Source organism: Anthonomus grandis, chromosome 11, assembly GCF_022605725.1.
Source record: "Anthonomus grandis grandis chromosome 11, icAntGran1.3, whole genome shotgun sequence".
Lineage (NCBI taxonomy): Eukaryota > Metazoa > Arthropoda > Insecta > Coleoptera > Curculionidae > Anthonomus > Anthonomus grandis.
Genome location: NC_065556.1, coordinates 14393894 through 14411665, shown reverse-complemented (window position 1 = coordinate 14411665; position 17772 = coordinate 14393894). Strand labels below are relative to the sequence as shown.

The 17772-nt window shown below is 30.7% G+C and overlaps 1 protein-coding gene across 3 annotated transcripts in view; it reads right to left on the bottom strand.

The window, feature by feature from the left end:
- Nucleotides 1-701: 701 nt before the first annotated feature.
- Nucleotides 702-17772, bottom strand: part of LOC126742281 (histone H2A deubiquitinase MYSM1-like) — a 35108-nt gene continuing 18037 nt past the window's right edge. The window contains exons 5-11 of one of the 3 annotated variants that reach the window (XM_050448910.1): nucleotides 17075-17231; nucleotides 13759-13895; nucleotides 12297-12449; nucleotides 11998-12241; nucleotides 11726-11939; nucleotides 8850-9006; nucleotides 702-921 (exon numbers count right to left, since the gene is read on the bottom strand). In XM_050448910.1, the coding sequence (XP_050304867.1) occupies nucleotides 823-921; nucleotides 8850-9006; nucleotides 11726-11939; nucleotides 11998-12241; nucleotides 12297-12449; nucleotides 13759-13895; nucleotides 17075-17231 (1161 nt within the window). In that variant the 3' untranslated portion in view covers nucleotides 702-822. Of the gene's footprint in view, nucleotides 922-8849; nucleotides 9007-11725; nucleotides 11940-11997; nucleotides 12242-12296; nucleotides 12450-13758; nucleotides 13896-17074; nucleotides 17232-17772 lie in introns of those variants that run through there. The other 2 variants (XM_050448911.1, XM_050448912.1) reach the window with 2 other exon arrangements.

The window sequence follows — 17772 nt, the reverse complement described above, 5'->3', positions numbered from 1 at the left end:
ATAGCGAGACTTGTTGACATAGTTGTTCTCCTTTGATTTATTTATATCAGGGTCTCTTTGAGAATATGGACTTCTTTCAATAATTAATATTAATATTTTAAATACGTTCTCGGGGTATCGTCCTTAGTATCTGTTTAATCCTTTTCTTCTTACTTCAAAGGCTAATTGTGAAATCAAAACCAAGAGATTTCTGTATTTTGATTTGTAAGCCTTTTTACAAGAGGTTTCACAAGCTTAGGAGTTTAATATACAATGGCAAAATAATATTTAATGGCTTAAATCGGTTATTAGGAGAGATCAGAAGTAAACCTCAATTTAAAAAATCTGTCGAGCAATTCCTTATTGAAAGAGCCTAGTATAATACTTTAAATTTTATATATAATTTGTGACTTTATCTATAAGATATACATTCATCTTAGAAAATAAAGCATATTTGAAATTGAATTATTAATATAATATTCCTACATTACGCTGGTTTGGAATAAGAATGATTGTTTTTAGAGTATTTGCATTGGTTTTTAGTAGTATGTTTTAACCAAGTTTTTGTTTGTAAAAAAAGAACCTTTGTATTGTAAAACAAATTTATTTGTTTGTCACAAGGTCTTAATCCTGAAATGTTTTGTTAATCAATTCAAATGGTAACAAATTACCGAATTGATAACTTTGTTCCAATACAGCTGCTACGGAAATAAGAAATATAATTTTAATAAATTAAAATTATATTTGTATTTTTCAGGATGATAAGAATTGATGTAATACTAATAAAAATATAACGTAAGATGATCACACAATCAAGTAAATCAATTAATCGATTTCTAAATATTATTTTAATAAATTCTTAATAGCCTCGGTGATTTCATCACAACTGGACCTGTTTATGGTGCCCGCTTTTGCAATATGCATGTTCACACTGGATAAAAACTAAAAAAAAAGTATTTTGATTAAAAAAAACGATGCTTGAACAATTCAAATCCCAACGATTTTTAAATAAAATATGAAGTCAAAAGGTTACCGTCTATAGAACGTTTTAATCCAAAAAAAATTGATGAAACACAGTTTGTACTTAGATTTTAAGATTGTTAAAAATGTTCTTATACAGTGTGTCCCACTTAAGGGTTAGCCACCCCTCTAAAATGTTTGTTTCTTGACCAATTTTCAAAAACTTTTTTTTGTTGGATAGATGGTCAAAAATGGCACTTATGAGCCAAGTTCGACATTTAGAGAAAGCAGGTCATGGCCTGCTGTATTCTAGTTTGAAGTGCGAAAAATCGAGAAGTAGTATTAGCGATATTTATTTTTGAAAAATGGTAGTGGATTATTTTGTTCAGGACCACTTAAAACCTAAGTGTACCAAATTTGGTTATGATAGTATACAGGGTGTTGAAATAAACTGGAGTCAAATTTTTAAAAGGTGCAATAACATTCTTAATCAAATACGAATATTTTTTAAATTTTTGGCTAACTGGCATGCGTCTTGAGAACACAAAGGTTGGAAATATCCTTCAATAAACAACAATCGATCATATTATCATACTATTTTGGGCTCAATTTGTTTGTTTTTTTATGAGTTTGTTTGTTAACTTCAAACTAGAATACAGTAGGCCACGACCTGCTTTCTCTAAATGTCGAACTTGGCTCATAAGTGCCATTTTTGACCATCTATCCAACAAAAAAAAGTTTTTGAAAATTGGTCAAGAAACAAAAATTTTAGAGGGGTGGCTTACCCTAAGTGGGACACACTGTATATAATTTTTTTCGAAAACTCTCCAATATGTCAGTTTTCTACATGGGTATTTAGCAATGTTGCCATACCCGACAAAATTCTAAAGATTTAGATAAAAGTCAGTAGTTATAAACACAAATCAATAATAAGCTCTGGTTTTCACATCACCTCGTAACTAAATTGCCGATTGTTTATACAATCTTAAATAAAAAAAAAGTTCAAAATTACTAATACATATAAACAAACATTAACCAGTTATTATATTTTAATATCTACTAACTAGTTATATTAAATATTTAAAAAAATTGACGGGGTCCAACTCAATCCCACCCTGTTTATGGAGAAATATTACATTGCCTACGGCGTCTGCAGCCAAATTCCAATTTGACATGCAATGAAATTCCCATATATAAAAAAAAACGGATCAATTTACAGCCCTGTTTTATAAATATCCATTTAATGCTGTTTTTGAAATTATACTTTATAGCACTGCATTTATTTATACATAAAGTTCATTCAGTTGCAACAATATGGAATAAAAAAGAATAATATAGCACGAATAAATCATGAATCATCATCTTATACTACCTAACAGAAATTACATAAAAAACATGTTTTTTTAACAAAACATATTTGTAAACAACTGTAAGTGTGATTCTTTTATTTATTTAATGTAGAACAATATAAAAGTCCTGCTAATATACGAGTAGTATCTTTTAATATTTATGACCATAAGTAATTGTCGTCCATATACAAATCGAATTTTCGTTTTAATGTAATAGATATACAGCAAAAATATGACGATTTAATCATACTTACCGACATCTAAAGCTTGATAACAACTGAGATACAGCATGATTAAGTTTTAAAGTCACTTTTGTTTTACTTTCAACCTCTAATCAATCTTTTTTGGCAATTTTTTAAAGTTAACAAATGATTTTTTATTAAGTCTTGATGTAGACTATAGAAAGCGCTATCCATCGTATTTTTTATAATTTATTAGATCACAACTTGAAAAACTAAAGTAACTCAAAGCCACCATTTTCCAGTAATTTGCATGAACTATTGTTTACAACACAAATAATTCTTTAAAATGTTGGTTATGTTTTACAAATTAATTTTTCCCTCGACATTAAAATTTTAGGGTATGCACACCACATATCCCGCATTTCTGTGTTTAAAAAAAATTTGTGTCTCGTAATTTTTAAGCAGAACAAAAGAGAGAAAAGTTAAGTCTACCTAAGAATTTATAACCAAATAACAACTTGGAGCAACTGCATCTCTTATTATGATACATCTTTTTTTATCATAGTCGACCCAGAAAAAAACTCACTCAGGTTATAATACTTTAGAAGAATAGAGTGAATAATTTTAAAATCAAAAACTCCAAAGTCAAAGTAGTATACGCTATTGAAGCATCACTAGTTCTGCGATACATCTCTAGCCTGGTGTTGTTACATAATATAGAGTATCCGGAACGTAGGTGCAATCCTTTAAGGGGATGATACCTGACCAAATTTTGAACATTTTAAGCCAAGCATGTATAGGTCAAAATCCAAATTTTCAATTTCTTTCTTAAGTTCATTTGGGTATTTATTGAAAAAATGCAAAAGTTGCAATAAAAAATATAAAAACGGATTTCGACCTATACACGTTTTGCTTAAAATATTCAAGATTAGGATATTATCTCCTTAAAGGATTGCACTGAGCTTAATCGGTGTTTATTAATTAACATAATGTAATGAAAAAAATATAAAAAAAAACTTGGAAGACCTTAAAAACCTTAACAGAACTCAATGTGCATTCAAGAGATGAATGAAATATTCCCAATCATTTAATAGATCCTAATAATATAAGTTAATTTTTTAGTGAATATTTATAAAGCAGGTCTGATTGTTCATTAAAGATTAATTTTTATAGCCAACATAAATTTAATACTGATATTCAATTTAATTTTAAAATAACTAGTATCCCTGAAATTGATAAAATAATACACGGTCTTAACACAAATGCTGCAGGGGTCGATCAAATTAATGCCAGAATGTTGAAGCTTTGCAGTCCTTTTATTGATATTCACATAATTAATTGTTGCATATAGCATAACTACGTCTCCGACCAGTGGGAGGTACCTTTTACCAATAAACCTTTACCTAAGGTAATACGTTTAATGACTTAAGAATAATTTGTATTTTACCGGTAAAAAAATATTCAAGATTAGGATATTATCTCCTTAAAGGATTGCACTGAGCTTAATCGGTGTTTATTAATTAACATAATGTAATGAAAAAAATATAAAAAAAAACTTGGAAGACCTTAAAAACCTTAACAGAACTCAATGTGCATTCAAGAGATGAATGAAATATTCCCAATCATTTAATAGATCCTAATAATATAAGTTAATTTTTTAGTGAATATTTATAAAGCAGGTCTGATTGTTCATTAAAGATTAATTTTTATAGCCAACATAAATTTAATACTGATATTCAATTTAATTTTAAAATAACTAGTATCCCTGAAATTGATAAAATAATACACGGTCTTAACACAAATGCTGCAGGGGTCGATCAAATTAATGCCAGAATGTTGAAGCTTTGCAGTCCTTTTATTGATATTCACATAATTAATTGTTGCATATAGCATAACTACGTCTCCGACCAGTGGGAGGTACCTTTTACCAATAAACCTTTATCTAAGGTAATACGTTTAATGACTTAAGAATAATTTGTATTTTACCGGTAATGTCGAAGATATTTGAAAAGGTAAAAAGTATAAGATTATCCCAGAAAGTGAGTGTGGGTTTCGAAAGGATATAAGAAGTACCTCAGCTTGTAATGTTTTTTTTTAATATTTCGTAATTCTAATTGCGGGTTAAATTACAAACATCGCTTTCCCAACCCATCTAAAAGCAACCCCATTTTTGATAAATGGGTACGTTTATCAGGAAACAAACGATTAGTATTAGAAGTGACATCAGAGAACATTTATTGATTTATTAAAAAAGAATTGCAGAATTTGTTCCTTACATTTTCTGCCACAAGACTTTGGTCCCAATAAAATACTTAAAAAATGTGCTTGGCCCTCACTCAATTTACCAGGTAAGCAAACTTTGGGAAACCAATAACGTATATATTCAACTGTTTACTATTTATTACAATTTTTTGTTTAGTTCCCTTGAAACCACTTAAGGTAATTTGCAAATCAGAAAATACAATTACTGGTGGATCAGGAAGAACGGAAGATTTATGACAAGATTTTTTACCAAGATTTAAGACAATGAAATTACTGTAAAAGCAGAAGCTGAACCTAGCAATGACTTTTTTTTCCTATAAACATGGGTCCTAAAATGCACCCCCTTCAAGCTACAGCCATCGCAAAAAGTGTAAAAAAATCGATTTTTTAAAACTGTGTCTACAGTTTTGCATCTTTTGTTAAATTTGCTACAGTTTTTGCAAATTTAACGAAATTTGCAAAAACTGTAATACCCCCGTTATTTTAGGCGGTCTATTTATTCTTTAACTTAGAAAAGGCGTAAAACTAATTTTAAGGGGTAAACTGAGGGGGTGCACACTTTTGACGGCCAAAATTTTATGTGTACATACATTTTTTTAAAAATTAAGCTACACCAAAAAATAGACCATACAAAAATTTAAATTTTTGGTCTCTTGCATTTTTTTCATATGACTATTAGTTTTTGAGAAAATCGCCGGTGAATAAAAGGATAGCAATATCGTAAATTAAAAATCAAAGAAAAAATTTCGGAAGTAGGCTGTGTTTCGCAATTGTTGACATTTTTATTTTTGAGGTTTTAGTAGTAGTACTGTCATTGTTAACTTTGTTTAGTTCCAGTAGTTTACTTCCCGTTTTAGATTTAAAGTGTAGTTTTTATTCCCATGTTTTATTTCTAAACGCTAACATTGCTAAAATGGAAAATGAACGTTATTCATTCGAACATCTTGCAGACATCCATTTTGTTTATGGTCTTGCGTATGAATCTCAAAGATTGTATCAGTTAAGGTTTCCTAATCGCCGAATCCCGAATGTACGAACATTGTCAGAGTCACATCGGCATCTTAGGGAATACGGTAGTTTTCGGACCCCCAGGAACAATGCAGGCAGACCGCAACAAGCACGAAACCCAGTGACAGAGGAGCAAATTTTGAATGCCATCGACGACGATCCTGGCCAAAGCACCCGACAAATAGCTCGGAATTTGGATGTTTCTCATGCAACTGTCTGGCGGGTTTTGCGCGAAAATAGCTTGTATCCATACCATATTCAAAGAGTTCAAACTTTGCTACCTCAAGATTTCCCAAGGCGCTTACAGTTTGCAAGGTGGTTACTTCAGAGATGCGCGAGAGATAATAATTTTTTATCAAGTATTCTATTCACAGACGAAGCTCATTTTTCGCGGGAAGAGGTGGTGAATTTTCACAATGTGCATGTTTGGGCAGCAGAGAATCCGCACGAAATTAGGCAATCTCACCACCAGGAGCACTTTAGCCTTAATGTATGGGCAGGTTTAGTGGGAGATGAGTTAATTGGTCCTTTCTTTTTTCCTAGAATTTTAGTTGGCGACACTTATTTAGACTTTCTACAGCACCATTTAAATGGTTTACTAGACAATGTACCATTAAATGTGCGAGCGAACATGTGGTTTATGCATGACGGTGCCCCCCCTCATTTCCGTATAACAGTGCGTGACTATTTGAACTTTGTGTTTCCTGAGAGATGGATTGGTAGAGCCCAATACCATGGCCTCCACACTCCCCGGACTGCAATTTTGTTTCTGGGGATTTTGTTTCTGGGGATATGTAAAAAGCCTTGTCTATAATCCTGGTCAAGCGCCTTCGCTCGAGGTCCTAAGGCAAAGAATTATTGATGCCTTTGAAACAATAAGAAATACTCCCGGAATTTTAGAGCGAGTAAGACAATCTATGAGAAGACGAATGGACGCTTGTATTGCAGCGAGGGGTGCGCACTTCGAGCACTTTTTATAAAAAAAAATATTTGTTTCTCAGAAGTTAGTTGTTTATTTAAAAAATAATTAATTATTATGTTAATAAATGTTAAATAATATTTTAACCAATTTTTGTATTTTTATAAACCGTCATTCTTTAATGTAAATAATTGTTCATCAATTTATTGAAAAAACCTCAATAACAAAGTTTCAACAATAGCAAAACCAGTCTACCTATTTATTGTTAAATGTCGTGCCGCTTAAAAAATGTCCTAAAACAAATAGTCACAGCCTACTACTTAATATTATCTGTTTAAATTTTAATTATTACGGTATTGGTAGCCTTTTATTAATCGGTGATTTTCTTAAAAACTATTCGTATTATCAAAAAAATGCAAGAGACATAAAATTTAGATTTTTGTATGGCCCATATTCTGGTGTAGCTTATTTTTTTTAAAAATGTATGCGTATATAAAATTTTGGCCGTCAAAAGTGTGCACCCCCTCAGTTTACCCCTTAAAATTAGTTTTACGCCTTTTCTAAGATAAAAAGTAAATAGACCGCTTAAAATAACGGGGGTATTCCAAATTTCGTTAAATTTGATGCAAAACTGTAGACACAGGTTCAGTTTCAAAAAAATCGATTTTTTTTACACTTCTTGCGTAGCTTGAAGGGGGTGCATTTTAGGACCCATGTTTATAGGAAAAAAAAGTCTTATTTTGACCTCAGGAATACGCTCTTAAAATATATGTAGTGAATTTTGAAACACCCTGTATAAGCGAATTTAAAATTAAATCAGATAACATACACCATATTACCTAAGAAACCATAATATACGTCTAAATAGTGTTATAACTAACATTGCATTGAGATACTCTATTGATGAGGCATCAAATAGTAAGTATAAAAGTTAAAGTTCAAATTAAGAATTTAACATTTATATTAACATTAACATTTTATATTTTATTATATTAAGCATGTCACTTAAATTTTAAAATTATATTATTTTGATGTTAAAATTCGTTTAAAATTGAAGATATATTTTTTTAAATTAATAATAGGTTTGTCAGTGTAATAACCTTTATTTAATATTTTAAGATTTTCAATGTATGTAACTTTAATACCTTTGTTTAATACATGAAGTGTTTTTTCAGGAATTATTTTAGTTTTTAAATAATAAATCAATGGTTGTAAACCCAAATTATTCAAAAACCCCGCATAAAATAGCGAGTTCTTGCGTAGCGCGCCAACTAGTAATAAAGGATGTCAGCCATTACTTTATTCCAGATTCTAGGTGCGACAAAATAATGCTGATATATATGCATTAACAAGGAAGAGGTTTGCATATCGGTTGCGAAACAATTAAAACTGCTCTAACTACTAAAACTCCTATTAGATTTTAATAAACCTTTTTTCTGAGTGTGTAGGATGTATTGTATATCAATCGATTTATAGAGGTCTTAAACCACTACAATGGGCCCAGATAAATAAATAAGTCCCTGGCAATAATCATATGCTGCGTTCCCAATTGCTTGCTGGCAATTGATCGGACGCTAGCTTCACCACATTTCTTAATAGACTCCGTCAATACCAATTGAGTTTCACGACTAAAAAGCACGGTTTTTTATTGTCACATGCCTCTTGCTCAAGGCTTTTCAATGTTTTTTCCTTTAAATTTTAAATTATAAAAAATAAATAGGAGCAATTTGTATATTGTAAGATTAACAACACAACTTAGTTGTTGGGCATTAACGCTGAAAAGCTGCGCGATCAAGATGATTCAATATCGTATACCTATTTATACCCAGGGAAAAAGCGCCATTTTTTTTTAAAAGAAAAGAGTAACCTAATAAATTGGGTAAAATACCTCAAACGGCACTTCAAAACAAAAAATCGATTTTTCGCTCTTATTTCATAAAAAAATTTCCGAGCTTTTCGAAATTATCAGGAAAAAAAAACATACATTTTAAACTTTGTCAACCTGTATCTGACTAAATATCAACTTTTCAATAAATATAAGCAGGGTTAAATCGTAATATTTTTGCATAAGGAGGGTGTAATGTTTCCATATACCATGAAGAGAATTAAAATCTAAAAATCGTTGGATCTTAAATTGCTCACATAAATTTAAAAAAAAATACTTTCTTATATTAATATAATCCACATTACCTTCTCTAGGTGTGTTATTTTGCGGTCCATAAAATAAGGTGAACTAAAATTTAAACGTTTGTTATTTTCATGTACTTCCGCTAGGTAAAATATATCTTCCGAAGCGCCTAAGAAACTCGTCAGATTAAAATTGTCAGTCGTGACATCAACATCAAACCTAAAAAAATATTCAGATTCGATTATCAAAAGATTTAAATAATAATGGATAAATAATAGAATTAAAGCATTTAATAATATGGTAGGTTCTACATATAAACCTAATAAAAAACATACAGTGAGTGCTAAAAATTCATCTCCTTCCATTTAACTCATTATTTTATGTTTAAAACAGTGGATTACACCATACACTTAATAACTAAGTTAAACTTCTTAAAAATTAATTGCCGATTTTAAAAATGACTAATTTAACAAAACTATTAGAATCATTACTTATGTTTTACAATTTTTTACTTTTGCAGGACATAAAACATTTTAATTCAAATTTTGTATGTCCTACTTTTTCTTAACATGGGTTTGGCATCCTAGGTTAAAAGCGGTGTTGTTTTTTTTGCCCCTGTTCTTTGAGTCGTTCTGTTTCAAAAAGTACATTGGAAAATACACTACTTTTCTTGACTTTATGAGACATTTCTTCGATAGAGGTTCGTCAGAGGAGACATGAAAGGCTATGCCTCCCCATAAAGTTCTAAGATTTATGTTCGAACGCCTCAAAGTGTGTAGAACCAAATTTACTATACTAAACTTTAATCCGTTTTCTTAGAACATTGAATACCTAGAATAAGCCTGGCTGCAAACTATAGACGAGGTGGTTGAGTTCACCATCTCTCAGACAATGATGTTAAATCGACTTTCCAATTTTTCATTTAATATATAATTTTCTTAATCTAGTACATATTTTTTTAATGTATTTTGTAACAGTTAAAAAATGCGTAGTCTTTAAAAGTTTCATTCATTTGTTGACTATTAAAATATATTTTGAGAGTAATCAATAAATTTTTCAGAATAAAAAAAGGTACCTGACAAAAAAGTTAATGAAAAAACAGCAACTTGGCAACGTAGAATACACTATGTTTACAATGCACGTATTCGATGCTTTTCTAGATATTTTTTCGTATCTGTAAAGCTAACGCCCGATTGATATCCAGCAACCAAAAATCTAGAACGCAGCATATGTCGTTTGTCAGCAACCTATTTATAGTCCGCGCCCGCTGTTATTTAATCGATATAATGCCCGTATCTCCTGAAACTCTCAAGGAATTTTCATATTTTTTTGTCCAGATATCAACAATCAATAACTAAATCGATTTATAGTGGTTATAAACCTCTACAAACTAAAGTTTTTTTTGTGAAAATTACTTAAAAAGTCGAATGTTAAAGAAATGAAAAAGGCTCCCAAAGGATTTGAATTAATATTTTCTATAATAAATATCTAAACGCATTTGAGATGGTTGCAAATCTCTACAAACAAAAGTTTTTTTTGTAAAAAATTATTGAATTGTTAGATGTTAAAAAATATAAAGGGCTATGACTCCTAACGGTCATAAGGAAAAGTTTTATCTATATCCTTTGGCAGTTATAGCCGTTTATAACATCTAACTCAAAAATAACTCCATTAATAAATCCGGTTAGATATTTATTAAATATTACAGAAAAAAGTTTAATTCAAATCCTTTGGAAGTTAACCTTTTAATTAATTTTTACAAAAAAACCTTAGTTTGTTGCGGTTTATACACACTATAAACCAATTTAGTTATCCATTGTTAACATCTAGCTAAAAAAATCCCTAAAACACCTTTGGAATTCCAGGAGATACGCGCATTATATTGATGAAATAATAATGGGCGCCGACTATCAATATATTGCTGACAAACGACATTTGCTGCGTTCTCGATTTTGATTGCTGGATATCGACCATACACTACCTTTATTTTTGCACACATTAATTTTGCGGCATTTCAAGTTTAAATAAGCAATAAATTTGATACATTATAATAATATACTTAATTACATTTTTATTAATATTTTAGTATGCAATACTTAATAGATACTTCACAAATATGTCGTCTTTTATAATATTATAACCTAGAAGGATGACACCTAACTCGTCTGTGAAAGGAACGATTTGAATTTCCTTTTTCCAATATATGTGACTCACTTCAGACTTCTTTATCCTTTTTCAGTAAAAAGGGAGTTTTTAGTCTTAATAATAATTAAAAAAACGCTCTGAAACCACTCAAAACACCCCTTTAATACTAATACTGTACGAAAGGTGCATCATCCAAAACAATGAGCACAGTTGCCAAATGCCTTTATCGCAAGAATATTTCTGGGCAAAATCTACAGCGTTGCCGCTGTGTAATACAATTCAGTTTCTGCTACTTATAATAATTTATTATCTCACTTTATTTTCCTCTGTTAAAATTGAGTAATCACCGGCAACATGGAATACTAAGCATGATTATCACAAAATATCCCTTCTGCCCCCTGTGTAGATGCTTCGCTGAATCCCAAGCAGCCAATATTTATTCTAGTGTATTTAATGTTCTAAGTCCGTTTTTATATATAAATACAAATATAAATATTACTGCCTCTGTCGGCCTATGAATATCCACGCTTAATACATGTTGATTTCTTACGACAAACTTTGCTATTTACAATTTTCTGTGCGGAAATTAAAGTTTTTTACAATTTGTATATTGTGGGGCCTTTGAATTTGCGTATAGAACACTGTGTGCAGAAATTATGATTTCAATGTTTTATTTAGGCAATTAGTGAGTTACTTTCTTGTTGACGTTTCCCTATCATTTCTTTAAATAGTTTTGTTGGCAAATAAGGAAATATTGTTACAAATTATCCAATGTTTTCACACATTTTCTTACCTATATGGAACATATTGATCTTCAAAATTAGGCTTTTTATCAACCATCCAACACCTAAAAGGTGAGGAAATCAAGGCCCCATTTCCGCTAAAAGGAGACATTATTACCCCAATACAAGGTTTCCCATAGCCTATCCATTGCTGGACAAACTGTTGGGTATCCATATCTTGCTGTGACGGTTCTGGAGCAAAAGTTGGATGGGAATGAAACCAACCTAAATATATTTAATTTAGTTTTATATATTTTGATTAAACAATTTAAAATTCTTTTACCTAATATCCGCATATTTCTTGCGTGTATTCGGTCAGCAGCCTTAGCTTGAGAAATGGGGCACATATCACAGTGAGTAAGGGAAGATGCCATATTTTTACATGGCTCGTAACAACAAATTTTCAGGTTTTTCTCAGACGGATCCCAGTAACCTCCAACTAAACCCATTACTTCTGTTAGGAACATATGAGAGTGCAGGTCCAATAGCAATAGAGTTGAAAGATCGAGTTTAACTGTGAATTCTTGCTACAAATTAAGAAACATTAGCGATTAATCATGTGTTAAAAAAAGCAAAATGTACTGGTTTTTCTGTAGAAAATGGCCGACAATAAATAAGCCTCACTGAAGGTTTCTTTATATACGACCTCGGTTTTGCCGGCTCTTTATTTACGATTGTTGTATCTATAATTTCTCCTTTTTCTCCGTGTACCATAGTGCATCCACCTTCTCCATCCTGAAATATTATTTAATTGTAGTTTTGTGATTGCCATTTGTTTAAACTACACTACCGCTCAAAAGTATTTGCCCACCATGTATTCTTTTTAATATTTTAAATTAGATACAAAAATCTTATCTTTATACCTATATCTGGATTGTATCTCTTTGGTAAATTGCATATATGCTTAAACAGCATACCTATCAACTATGGTTCGTTGAAAAACACTGAGTATTTAAAAATAGTCTTGCAAATAACAAACAATGTAGTGAAAATATGCACTTCTTCCAAAAAGCTAATCTGTTTACAGCTCGTTTCCGATGAAATTTGAAACATTTAAAGGTGTTTAGTCTTCAAGAATTGATTTCAAGTGTAACATTGGTAGATAATTTCGCTTGCTTATTGACGATTGTCACCGTTTCTTTGCTGGTTTTTCAATATTCTTTAAAATGGCTAAAACAAAAGAGTTATCGGTAAAAACAAAAAAAATTATCATTGGACTTCATAAGGCTGGAAAGACTAACCGTCAAATTTCGACGGATTTGGGAATTCCAAGGCGGACTGTCGATTATAATGTAAGGAAATTCACCAGAGAAGGGACTATTAGCAACAAACCTCGATCCGGAAGGCCAAAAGCAAAAAGTTCAAAGGAGGATTTAAATATTATAATGACAAGCAAACGCAATAGACGCCTTACCGCCCCTGAAATCACAGCAAAAATCAACAAGAAGCGTAAAAAAGCGGTCAGTGTTTCGACAGTAAAACGGCGACTTTATAATGCTGGTCTTAAAGGACGTTTAGCTGTATCAAAACCGCTACTGTTTCGGAGGATCTGCAGTGGGCGATCTAATTAGAATAGAGGGAATTCTTCGAAAAGAGGGTTACAAAACAATTTTAAGTGACAATGTACTTCCTTCTGGTACTCGAATAATTGGGAAAAACTTCATCTTTCAACATGACAATGACCCCAAGCACACGTCGAAATTGTGCAAGCAATATTTAGGTCAATTACAAAGGCAACATCTTCTGAAAATTATGGTATGGCCCCAAAATCACCGGACCTCAATCCTATCGAATTAATTAATTAGAAGACTACCGAAACTCTGTGAAGCTGTTAGTAAAGATCGAGGCGGACATGTAGATGAATCCAAAATTTGATTTTCTTAAATTTAATTAATTGAAAAATGTATTGTTTATATTAATTTTGTTACAAATAAACCGTTTCATAAGTATAACTGATGGGTTTATTATTTTTACTTATAACTTTAAAACAGTCATATGTGGGCAAATACTTTTGAGCGGTAGTGTAGCTTTTTATCTTACGTACGTTATCAAATTTCCTTTTAAACCTCTTTCTGCTCCCCAGTTTAACTGGTTCATCTAATCTGGTGCGTTTACTTGCGCTTGCTAAACTAGTAGAGAACTGGAGTGACTTGCTTAAGGGACGTTCGTATTTAGTATCTTCTATTAAACAAAAGGGTTTTAAAACTATTTAAATTTATTTATTTAATACGTCAACACCATTAATCCCAACTCCAGATATAAAGAAACAGAAATATACTTATATACTCAAGTCAACTTTATATATTTTGCTGAAAGGGCCCTGTAAATTATAACAAGATGGCTTAATATAAACTTGCTGACACTAACCTTAGACAGGTTAAGCTTTGTGTGTTTCGCAATTGATAGCAGAACATCAACTAATGTCTTTGAACTTACGTTGCATTCTAATGATTGTCGTAATATTTCCCCATACCCATGCATCCTATCAAAGATGATAAATACTTAGGAGTATATTTAGATCAAAACTTAAAATGGAAAACTTATGTTGATTATGTCTCTACAAGAATAAACAGACTTTTACAGAGTGTTAATAAAATATGTACACAAACTTTACTATCCTATATTTTCATTTGTTATCGTTTCTGTCCTAAAATACAGACTGTCTCCATCCACTTTCATATTGAGCCTCAGCAATTCATTTGTAGAATATGCAATAGCGAGTATAGGATATATCAAGAGTTCAATAAATGCGTTTCATTATTCTGGACGTACTTAGTACCTTACTTGCATTTCAAAACAAAGCCGTTAGGGAGGGAACCATGTTCATATGACCATTTCGTCTTCAAATTGACCAAGGATTCGATGGTTAAACTTTGTCTACATATTTTATATTAACACGCTGTATATGCATAGCTTATATCAAGTCAAGTAATAAAATCTATATTAAACTATTTTATTATGGTACGTAGTGCGGCGATAAAATCTATTCTCCAACCAATACTTCACCAACAAACATATTTTAAAAGATGTTAAATAAAATTAACAGTTTACCCCTGGTAAAGTAGCAAAAGTTTTGCAGTTTAATGAAATTTTCGTAAGAACTGTTGTTATGTTAGTTTTTAAAAATCCTAACTATGTTAAAATTATGGACATGGTAAAAATACTATGTCAGCTCTAACAGTAACAGTGTCATATTATTAAGGAAAGAAAATAAAAAAATACAAATCTTCAACAGCGGAAATTGCTACTATTTGGAGATTTTATTTTTTCTTTTTTTTTTCTTTAATACAGAAAAAGCTCTTTATTCGCGATTCCTTCATTCGCGTTTTCAATATTCGCGGATTAAAAAAATGCGGCCCAATTCCTATATTCGCGGATCGAATCAGTACGTCGGTGCATATATATTTAAAACGGATTCAAATAGGTATTCAACGGAATATCCTTTATAAACGCATCGTCAAATGGACTAATAAAAAAGTAAAATTGACCTTATTACAACTATACCCAAAGTATATTGTTAAATGATATCGCCGCCGTATTGATTCCTTTGACACAGGCCGCTCTGACTACAGGAAATGACGAAGAATCTGTGCAAATTCAAACTTTGACTGCAAACATAGCCGAAATTGCGAATGAAATAGGACGAGATAAAAATACGAGAGATAAATAGAATCAAGTGACATTCAGGCGTTGCTTGAATCGCAAGATGAAGATTTAACTGAAACGGACTTGGAGGAAATGTTAAATTCGCAGCCTATTGAAGAAGAGGCTTCATCAAGCACTGAAAACGTGACATTTTATTCAAAAAATCTTAGCGAAGGTTTAAGAATGGCACATGAACTTTGTGATTTTTTTTATCAAAATTGATCCATATATGGAACGTCTAAAAGTCTAAGTTTTAAGAGGCAAATTGCCAATGCCACTGCTGAATATCAGTATGAGTTGAAGGAGCTTTTAAAAAATGCCAAGCAAGAAAAAATTACAAATTTCTTTACGCCATTGCCGAAGCCTGAAGGTAATAATTAATCAATATAGTCAAAAACTTCCATTAAATTCATTTTTTTATATATGTATGTAAGTACTTGTTTGTTATTTTGTCACCTAGGAACGTATCCCCTATAATCCCATAAAAATTACCATTCCATATTCACGGTTTCTTTATTCGCGGCATATTTACGGAACGTATACCCCTCGAATAAAGAGCTTTTACTGTAGTTCATAATACCAAATACTAACAAAATAGCTGATTAATAAAATGTATATATGCTGCCACTGAGATATTAAATGCAGAAACGTAAATTCCAAAAATGGATTTCAGAATTTAAAACAATCTGGTATTTGAGAGAATAAACTAAGGTTTTTATTTATGAAACTATTCAGTTTACTAACAACTTATTACATAATTTTCAATAACGTGTTTAACTTTATTGCATTTCTATTTTCTATTTTATTTTAAGGTTAAGGTAGTAAGGTTAGGTAAAATTATCTGCAGAGCCAAATGGATATTGTAATTTAGGATTTGCAAGCCTCTTTGTGAAGTCAAAATGTAGGGTCCAAATATAGTTTACGGTTTTATATTAGATAATAAATGTAAATTTCAAGTCAAATAAAAACACTTCTAGCGTTTATTTTGTTTGCATATTGAGGATCTGAATAAAACATTCATAGCGACTTTTTTGAATAATAATTGCTCCATACTATTTCGTATTTTAAATTTTGGTATTTTACTGCACTACAATCAACTTTATTAATATGATTTCAAGTGTATCAATGATGATAAAGTACATGGTAAAATAAACACGAAATTGTAACAGCTTTGTAATATCAATACATAATAAATCGGCCAATTTCAGGGTTGTTTTAGTTATAATGGGTCCAAAATATAGAGTGCCATTCTTCCTCACATACATTCTATCTCTTCTGTAGCAATCTTTAAAGGCAAAATTAAAGAAATTATCTTAAAACAAAAGAATATTTAGTTTTTATTTAATTATGTATTTTTAAATCTCTGCCGTTGAATGAAAAATTACACTTTTTGATTCCAGGATGTTTTTAAAATACGATTGTCTCTATAAGCAAAATTATTACAGCAAATAAACAGTCATTAGAGCACACTTTTAAATCTATGTTTTAATCTTTTCTATGACACCAATTCACAACAAAAATCAGATTCTCTTCTTTTATGGTATAAAACAGTTAATATTAATTCGCAAAGACAGTCATTTCGTAAAACTAACATTATTTCCTATATTGTCAATTATTAAAAAGTACAATGAAGATCCCAAAATAAAACCCCCTTGCGACATGATGTATTTTACAAAACGTATATTATTCAAAATGGCGGAAAATCTATTACTTACCACAGCCAAAATTGATTACACCAGTTTGTTCTAAAAAGTGATGTATTCTTCCAATTGCTCTTACATCACCACACTGCTTCAACCCACTTCGTACGGCAGTCTTAAAAACGTAATTTGGTTTAGATAGGTGCCACACTTCTATTATATAATTTCTGATCTACAAAAAAGTTTAATTAATACAATTTTAAATAAAACTAACAAAAACGCAAAATACTAAGTTAATTGAGGTTAATACGTCATGGCTTAATATTACCTATAAAAACCAGAACTAAATTAAAACAAGTTTAAAAAAAATTAAGCCCAGAAAAATAGAGTAAATATAAAAATTATCGATTTAATTTATATAAAAAATTATTATTATGTATAGAGAAAATAAAATGTTATAAATAAGATAAACAACAGAGTTAAACAGGATAGCAGGTGTATTATGTTTAATGAAGATGTGTTAAAAAAAATAACAAAGATATGGTTAACTCTGGTATTCCAAATAGTCCCAATTTATATTGTTGTCCCATTTGTTCTTTTTGGTAACATAAATTAGCTTATTAATAAATTTTAGTTCCAATGAAAAAGACTTTATCATATTTCTTCCAGATTTTTATTTTATAACATAAATTAAATATTTAAGACTACTAAAATACCCAGCTAATTTAAAGACTCCATTAAAAGCCCAATATAAACTATGCGTGAGAAATTTT